The sequence below is a fragment of the Mesoplodon densirostris genome, chromosome 15 (genome assembly GCF_025265405.1).
Source record: "Mesoplodon densirostris isolate mMesDen1 chromosome 15, mMesDen1 primary haplotype, whole genome shotgun sequence".
Lineage (NCBI taxonomy): Eukaryota > Metazoa > Chordata > Mammalia > Artiodactyla > Ziphiidae > Mesoplodon > Mesoplodon densirostris.
Genome location: NC_082675.1, coordinates 34,080,168 through 34,088,614, shown reverse-complemented (window position 1 = coordinate 34,088,614; position 8,447 = coordinate 34,080,168). Strand labels below are relative to the sequence as shown.

The 8,447-nt window shown below is 51.6% G+C and overlaps 1 protein-coding gene across 3 annotated transcripts; it reads right to left on the bottom strand.

The window, feature by feature from the left end:
* Positions 1 to 421: 421 nt before the first annotated feature.
* ZBTB14 (zinc finger and BTB domain containing 14) lies at positions 422 to 7,044 on the bottom strand. Of its 3 annotated transcripts, none has more exons than XM_060119156.1 (3): positions 6,726 to 7,044; positions 4,296 to 4,379; positions 422 to 3,156 (listed from the first exon to the last, which is right to left on the bottom strand). In XM_060119156.1, exons 2-3 carry the CDS (start codon positions 4,296 to 4,298, stop codon positions 1,810 to 1,812), a joined length of 1,350 nt encoding a protein of 449 aa, XP_059975139.1. In that variant the 5' UTR covers positions 4,299 to 4,379; positions 6,726 to 7,044; the 3' UTR covers positions 422 to 1,809. The 3 variants fall into 3 exon arrangements, with proteins under 3 accessions (XP_059975139.1, XP_059975138.1, XP_059975140.1); XM_060119155.1 differs by lacking the exon at positions 6,726 to 7,044 and adding an exon at positions 5,717 to 6,060; XM_060119157.1 differs by lacking the exon at positions 6,726 to 7,044 and adding an exon at positions 5,634 to 5,701.
* Between the last annotated feature and the right edge of the window lie 1,403 nt (positions 7,045 to 8,447).

Here is an 8,447-nt window from a genome sequence, read left to right as displayed (position 1 = left end):
AGATGTTAAATTATTTTTCCTTTGCTTTGGTTAAAACAGTCTAGGAATAGCAATCGGTTCCCTTTCTACTAATAGTATATTAACACAGTGACAGGACTACTTTTAGGAGAAAATAATCAACTTTTAAGAAAAAAAATTAAATTAGTTTTAAACTAAATTAAACATTTACCAATAAATAAGTTTCTTAAAAAGGTAGCATCTTCATCCTACAGTCTTGGGCATAACATATACACCAATTTAAAAAATAAAATTTCTCTCACAATTATAATTACAGGTGTTAATGCAACAAGCTAGGAAATGAAATTAATATATCTTTAAAGAAAAATCCTAGCAACTAAAAATAAATTTTAAAAATTGACATTTTTCGAAAATGGTACATTCTAAAATAATTAATACTTTATTACAGAACATAATTCAAACTATTGATGGTATTTCAATATATCCCTAAAGAGTGTTTAAAAAGAAGTTTCATACACCAGAATTGGAACAGCACTTATAATTCCATTTACAACTACGAAAAGGCAGTCAACTTCCACTTAAAAGTGTAACCAGTGATGAAATATACTTCAAAAACATAAATATTTGGTCTGACAATCTTTAATACTGGTTAAAAACAGACGGATGTTTGTTGCCGATGGAAGTAACTTTAATCCAATGTGCAAAAAAAGTGCAGCTGTCTACTTGTACTTGAGATACATAAGACCAACGTTTCTGTACTATTTACACACTTAAAAAATTTTAAACGTATTGATTTAAGGAAGGACACTGCATCTCCTTTATGGATAAATCACGTGCTACAGAGAGCCCAAAAGCCTGACGACACTCTTTTAAGTTACACAAATGTATCCAAAGAGGCATACCTGTTCTTGTCCTAATTTTGATCCTAAACAAAAATCCAATTTCAAAATCAATTAGGAATTTCTTTGATTTAGGAAACCTTGGAATTGTTGCAAATGTGCAAGCCTTGTCTCTGAGAGCCAGATTCCTATACTCCTTTTTCTAATCCTCTCATCACTGGTCCATCCCACAAACCCCGTCGGCTGCAGAGTGGCAATGCCCGAAGTAAGAGGAATGAAAAAACTCTGCCCTCAGACCACCAACATGCCTTCGGGACGTGTGATGAAACCTTTGGGGGGCAGGTATGGGCAGTCAAAAGGGATGAAGAAAACACTTCAGCAAAGCAACCATTATTTGTCCACAAAAACCATGAAAAACAGTGATAGAAAATTAACAAACCAAGTGTATAAATCTGAGACCATTTTGCATTCCCAGAACTTGTTTTCACATCTGCGCACGCAGGGTTCTTGGTCAACCACCCACCTGTATTTTCTGTGTCGACACAAGGTACTTTTACCAAAGTTCTTAAAAATGCTGTTGTAACCCTAAGTCACATAGAATGGTGATGATCAGGAAATCAATTCATTCATTTATCACTCTGTGCAGTGCACTCCCCGGTGCAGCAAGCGGAGAGAGGAATTTAAAAAAGGGACAGAAGTCTCTCACTTCTGAACTGGACACAGGAGTTCTCAAAATTAAAATGAGAAATCATAAAAAAGTGGGGCAGGGGGTGCGGGTGCTTACTGGCAACATTAATACTAGACACCAGACGGGACAGTGAAACTGTTTGGTCAGAACCAAGGAACGGTATTTCCTTGAAAAGTTTTCAAAACACCCAACCAAGCACTGCCTTAAGTCCAGAGAGTACAATGCTCCGTAAGTTTCCACCGAAATGCAGCAGCTGGCGTTCATGGGTCAGGATGCAGGATGCTGGCGGAGCATCCCTGCCCCGAGCATCCTGGTCCCCCGCCTCTAGCTGCAGGCGATGGTCTCCAGCTGCTGCTCGGCCTCCGCGGCCATGGCCGCCGCCTGCAGCTGCTCCGTCTCGCTCTGCATGGCGCTGGGGGTGACCTGCTTCCGCTCGCTGTGCATATTGTTCTCGTGCCGTTTCAGATCCGACGCCTTGGCGAAGGCCTTGGTGCAGGAGCCGCACACGAAGGGCTTCTCGCCCCGATGCCTGCGCTCATGGTCCTTGAGGTGGGACTTGTGTTTGAAGGCCTTGTCGCACATGTGGCAGGCGAAGGGCCGCTCGTTGCTGTGGACCCGCTCGTGCTTCTTCAAGTCCGGGGCGCGGATGAACGACTTGCCGCACACCTCGCAGCTGTAGGGCTTGTAGCCCGTGTGGATCTTCAGGTGCTCCTTCAGGTGGGCCTGGGTGGTGAAGCCCTTGGTGCACATCTCGCAGACGAAGGGCCGGTCAGCTGTGTGCAGCTTCTCGTGCTTTCTCAACCTGCCCTCGTCCGAAAACGTCTTCCCGCAGGCCTGGCAGGCGATCTGCTCCCGGTGGTGGCCGTACAGCAGGTACTCAAACTTCATGTCGCTGGCAGCTGTGGTCCAGCCTGGCGTCTGTTCGTCCTTCACTTCACTCATCCCATCGTTAAATGTTAAGGCCTGAGGGGTCTGGGATCCCAGATCCTTGGACTCGGGGGCCTCCATGGATTCGACTTCCTGGCCATAGCAATTGACTTTCCGCACCTCCTCACTCCCCAGCTCTTTCAGGATCGCTTCCTGGACCCTGAGCGTCGTCGTGGGCGACTTGCCGTCCTCCTGACTTGGAGGGGTGCCTTCTACCGTGTCATCCGAGGGACTGTCATCTTGGTCTCCGATTTCCTCCACGTCATCATCCTGAGTGTCAGCAGCATCTCCAATGGGGCGATTGATCTTGAGGCAGTACTTGCTTTTGGATTGGCCGTTACTTTCGTCGGGACTGGACACGTCCCGTTTCTGAGAACAGAGTTTATCCAAAAATCGGATACCGAGAATCTGACCCGATGACATCATTAAGTTAACATCTTCTTTTTTCACAGAAATCTTTGCCGTGTACATGTAATTCAGGACCTCTTCAAATATATCAGAACGGAGAAAATCTATTTCTATTACTGAAGAGCTATCGACCTCAAGCTTCTTGAAAAGCTTTTTAAAGTAGGTGCTGCAGGCGGCAAGGACACACCTGTGCGCCCTGAACTTGACATCCTCCACCACAATCGCGATATCGCAAAATTCTCCTTCCAGGCGCTGCTCGTTTAGGGTTTTCAGAAACAGAGTTTTATGATCATCGTCATTGTATTTAATGGTTTCAGACATACTGATGAAAAACTCCTACAAAAAATGTTTAAAAAAATACTTTGGTAATTATGCACAATACTTTTCCATACAGAAAATACAGGGAGATTCTCATTTTCTGATCAATTTCCGGTCCCTAACAATTTCAGAAAGTCAATGTCAAGAGTGGTTCAAGAATATGAGGAGAAAAGACGGATCCCAACTTAGGGATTTCCATATTGTTCCTTCTACTTATCTTCACTGTACTCCGTATTTGCCTACTCATAATAACAGCAACTTCTACCAAGCACATAATACCTGCCTGGCATTGCGCTGCGTGCTTTTCTTTCCACGTCTTCACAAATGCAATGATCAGGTGGCCTTGAGAGATAGGTATTACTACCCCCACTTTATAGATGAATTGAGGAACCTGCCCCATATTCTAGCTATTTAGTGGAGTATCGGGGCTCAAATCCAGGTTCTCTAGCCCCCAAACCCATGCTTCCTGACAACTACCGGTAATAAGACAACTCAGCTTCAAGGTTTAAGAAACAGGTCTCCGGCAAGCATCCACCAGCGCCATCTGCTGCGTCTACTCTAATTTCACGCAGAGGAAGATTCAGTAAAATTTCACACAGAGGAAGATTCAGTAAAATAACTAGCAGCTCTCAGGGTTCTGCTTCCTTGACGGAAGAGACAAATCGCTGCTGTAGAACCAGAGGGATATCATTGCCAGAACATTCCATTCAGTGTTGTCTTCTAGTTTTTCCACACCAGTTTTGGGCCACTTGTGAACAAGTGTCAAGGTTTAACATGACCCTCAGAGAATCAGATGACATTTGGGAAGACAGTGAAGAGAGGCTTCAGCCCCTCTGGATGCCGATCTATCTGCCATCCAGATCAAAGTGTCATCAAGTTGGATGCACTTGACAAGTGCTGCGAGTGTTTTACAAGCAAAAGAAATCTAGAACTGGCATGGAAGACATCTGCCGTGTGTTAAAGTGATCTTTTTAAAATAATGTGTCCTGTTGTGTTTCTTTTCAAAAACATTGTTTTTTTGGTTTATTCAACAAAGTATAAATATGAGGAAAATACATATGTCCCCTAAAGAATGCTAACACGTAACTGAGAGAGAGACATTTTAAAGCTAACACCAAACAATATTTTCAGGACTTAATATCCAAAGTCATAGTTACCATGAACAACTCAGGCTATTATCTTAATGCTTTAAACACCAAATTCTTCGGATCAGAATAACTCTGATCAGGGGCACGCCAGTCCTACAAGAGAAAAAGACATACAAGAGTAAGGTAGGCTCTTCCCCTATCCCAAATTCTAAAGAAGAATGTTTTCAAGAATTGATTTTTAAAAAGAAACTGTCCTTTTTTGTCTTGCCATTGGCACCTGTACTTATTTTCAGGTTGGGAACAGAGAGGAGGGTGGCTGGCAGCATCAGGTCCAGCTCTGAACAGATACGAAGGAGAAAAGGTAAGGGCTGGAGCACTTGCAGCCTGGAGGGGGTGTGTGCCGGGAATGGGAAGGATGGGTTGGAGAACCACTGAGGGATTTCCCCTCACAAAGCCCGTGTCCATATTTGTAAGGATGTTGATTGTGGCACAGTTAGAGTAAAAGCCAGTAAATGACCCCTACCCCTACCAGTTACTGCTGGATACACAGCCTTCCACATTTTTCTCTAGGCTCATATAAACATAGAGTATATATACTTTTAATAAATATAGACAAAGTTAGAGAAGTACATACACCCAACATTTAACATTGGAGGAGAAGGAACAGTAGTGCTTTCTTCTATCCACACTTGTGTGTGATGTAACATACATTACTTAAGCTCCTCTGGTCTTGAAGCTTCCATTTGAGAAATCCAGGTGTTTTTGCCTCTATCCCTACAGGGAAACTCAAAGGATTCTAGATTTTTGCGAGTTTTAACTTTTACCAGAGGGACTCCATGCGGCAGACTAACATCCTGAAAAACATAAAGTCTCCTCTACTGAATGGTGACCACACAAACTTGGATGCGGTATGACCAGAGTCCTGAAAACCCTCCAAAATTCCCTCTACGGAAAAGTGAAAAAACCGTTAAGCTGCCTAAAGTGGCAGGCTGTTTTCTCATCTGCCAAGTGTGAGGGTTGAGCAGAATTATTTCTAAGGATGCTTCCTACTCTGCCTGTTCCCTGGATGCACCCCAGCCTGTAGTCACCCCCAAGGGAACGCAGCCAGGAGAAACCTTCCTACCGGGTCACTTCCTACAGTTGCCAGTCGCTCTCCCTAGGGCTTGTGGGATAAAAGCGCATGGACCAGGCCCAGGAGTGGTGTACAGTACCCATGGCAACATAGGAGTGTGCTGGATTTTTTTTTTTTTCCTTGTCTGGTCAGTGTGTTATTTGGCCCCCACTCTCTCTCCAGATCTCTAAGGACCATTTTTTTCTGTTGAGATGCTAAGTTCGGGTGAGTTAAACTGGAAGATACCCGTGGCCAGTATCCCTGTAGGTGGAGGGAAAGATGAAAACCAACCACACCTCCAGAAGGAAGCTGCCCCTTTATTACGCTTCTCCAAACGGCCGCGCAGGGCCGGAGCGAACTCCTGTAAAGCCGAACTTACATAAGCGGCGGCGACGGCCGCCTCCCCGACCCCGGGGCCGCCGCGACAATGGCGGCGGCACCACTTCCCGGTCGAAAGCTGGCAACTTCGGGATGCGGAGGAAGCAGGGAACGGAGCGGAGGACCCAGGGAGCCTCCAGAGCCTCTCCAAGCCTCGCTCCCATCTCTTTCTGCCCAGGAGGTGGGGGACGGGATCAAGCCATTTGCCTTGCTTCCCGAACAAAAGCTCCCGCCCGGGAAGCCGGGAGGTGCCAGGGCCGCTTTCCCTTTTAGAATCCGGCTTTTCGGCGCGGGCTGGGGCCGCGGCTCCGAGCGCGGGAGGGAGGACCCACGGCGGCCCCGGCGGCGGGGAGCGAGAGCGGGCGTGCGGCCCGGCTCCGCAGCCCCGCGCCGCGCCGCGCCCCGCTCCGCCCGCGAGCCCGGAGCTCGCGCCCCGCGCACTCCCCGGCCGGCTCGCGCCGGGCCTCCCCCGCCCTCCCGCGGCCGGGGGCGGGGGCGGCGCGCGGCCGGCTTCCCGAGCTCCGCGGGCGCTCCCGGGAGTGCGAGCGCCAGGGTCCCGGCCCCCTCCTCCGAGGGCGGCTGGGGGCGGCGCGGCGGAGCCCGTGGAGCGGAGGGGCGGCGCCCGGCGGGCCGCGCTCGGCGCCGGGTTCCGGGCCGTCCCCACCCCCACCGCGGTGCACTGCGGCGGTGCGAGCGGGGGCGGCCATGAACTCCGCCGCCGAGGCTCGGCGAGCGCGCGCGCGGGGCCGCCACTGCCGCCGCCCGGCCGCTGCCCGAGCCCGCTCGCCGGCCTGCGCGGCCCCCGGAGCGCCCAGGCCCCTCGCCCGGCCCCGCTCGCGCCGCGCCGCCGGGGCCGCCCGCACATCCTGGCGCTGACTGGTGCCCCAGAGCGCGGCGAGAACGCGCTTCTTCCGGGCAGCCCCGCCGCGCCAGCCTCCGGCCTCCCCCGCGCCCCCGCGCCCGCCTCGCGGCCGGCCCGGGCCCCTTCCGCACCCCCGGCCCGCGCTTACCTGCAGCCTGGCACAGCCACAGACACTTGCCGTGGGTTCCCCGCGCTCACTGCACGCAGGCCGGGGACGGGATGGACGCGGGGCGCGGGGGCACGGTGGGTGGCAGTGTGTTTTGGATTTTTTTTTTTTTGGAGTTTGGGGAGGGGGCGGGGTGGGGAATCGTGCACGTCCCTGATGGTAGGAGCCCTCCTCCTGCACGAGCACAGAATGTCTAGCCGGCCGTGAACACCCCCACCGGCACCCCCCCTTCCCGTGCATGCGCGGTGCGGGCGAGGGGGAAGGCGCGCCGCCGGCTTGCGCAGGCACGGAACCCGACTGGGCCTCTAAATGGGTGAGCAGGGAAAGGGTTAATCCGGGACCTTGCGACGCTTTCGTTGGAGTCTACGGGGCCGCCCCCGGAGGGCCCTGGCCTGCGCACGCGCGCGCACGCGCGCGACTTGGGGCGCGCGGAGCCCGCGCGCGGGAGAAGCGGGGGGCGGGGCTGGGGCGGGGCTTTGGGAGCAGTGGAGCGAATGCACGAGCGCCGCTCGCGGGCACCCGCCCCGCCTGCAGCTCCGCCTCCCGCTCGGACTCTCGAGCTCCCGCCCGCGCCCGGCGCCGGCACAGCCCGAGGACGCGGGAGCCCGGCGCTCCCGTGCGTGTGCATGTGCGTGGGCAGTGCCGCCTTCGGGCGCGCGCAGGCCGGGCGCTGCGTCTGCGGGGCTCTCCCGCGACTCCAGGGCGGGCGACCCGGGCACCTTCCCCTCCGCGCACACCGGAGACAGCGAGACGCGCGCTTGCGGGCGTTGGGTCTTAGCTGGTACCGCTGCCACATTTTTGTATATGGGGAAATGGTAGGCGCTCAGTAAACATTTGCAGAACAAATGCAAAAAGTGACGTTTCCTTTGGAATGTAAGGGGCGCCCCCAGTCCCGCATGAGAAAGGGATCACCCCTAAAGCTCTGGACCCAGCCAGGGGCGCGCCCACGCTCCCGCATATCCCCGGCAACTCTCAAGGAAAAGTCAGGGGGGCTTGAGGCTGTAGCTTAACCCTGGCAGTGGAGCACCTGGGCTCGGTTTCATTTGCAGCTCCTCCGGAGAACTGGGATGACTCAGACTGTTTCCTACATCCCTATTCAGCAAAGTAATGATTCCACTACTGTGGAAGCATCGTCGCGTCCCCTCTAACGCGGTGACGGACCTGGGAGGTCCCTCCTACGCCCGCGTTTCCTGCTCAGCTGCACACAAGAAGCTGGACGGTCCCCCAAGGCTTCGTAGAGTCGCTTGGGGGGCTTTATCACACTTGCTTTAATAGCGTTTCGCCAGAACATTCGTAATTTAATCTAAAAATTAGTGCAGGACCGTCCACGTGGGCTTGTATGATGATTACAGAAGATAATGCTTGTAACAGGTACATAAGGTACGTAAACGTTAAAGAAATTATATTGTGATTGTGTTAAATTCCAGAGAAATTCTGTACGGTCCGAGGTGATTTTGTAGTACTAATTGACGTTGGTTTCAATATTTCGAAAGGTGCTTTTTATACACATCCTTTTTGATGTTCACAAAAGCACGGGGGTTAGTGGGTCTACTGAATGAAGCAGGGTAGAATAGACCAGTTCTAGAGTCAGACTTATCCAGCTCAAATACAGGGTACATTATTTTTCTCTAAACCTCACTCTTGTTCTCTGATAAGAGCAGGGAATTGTGAGGATTAAATGGAATAATGCTCATTTAAGTGCTG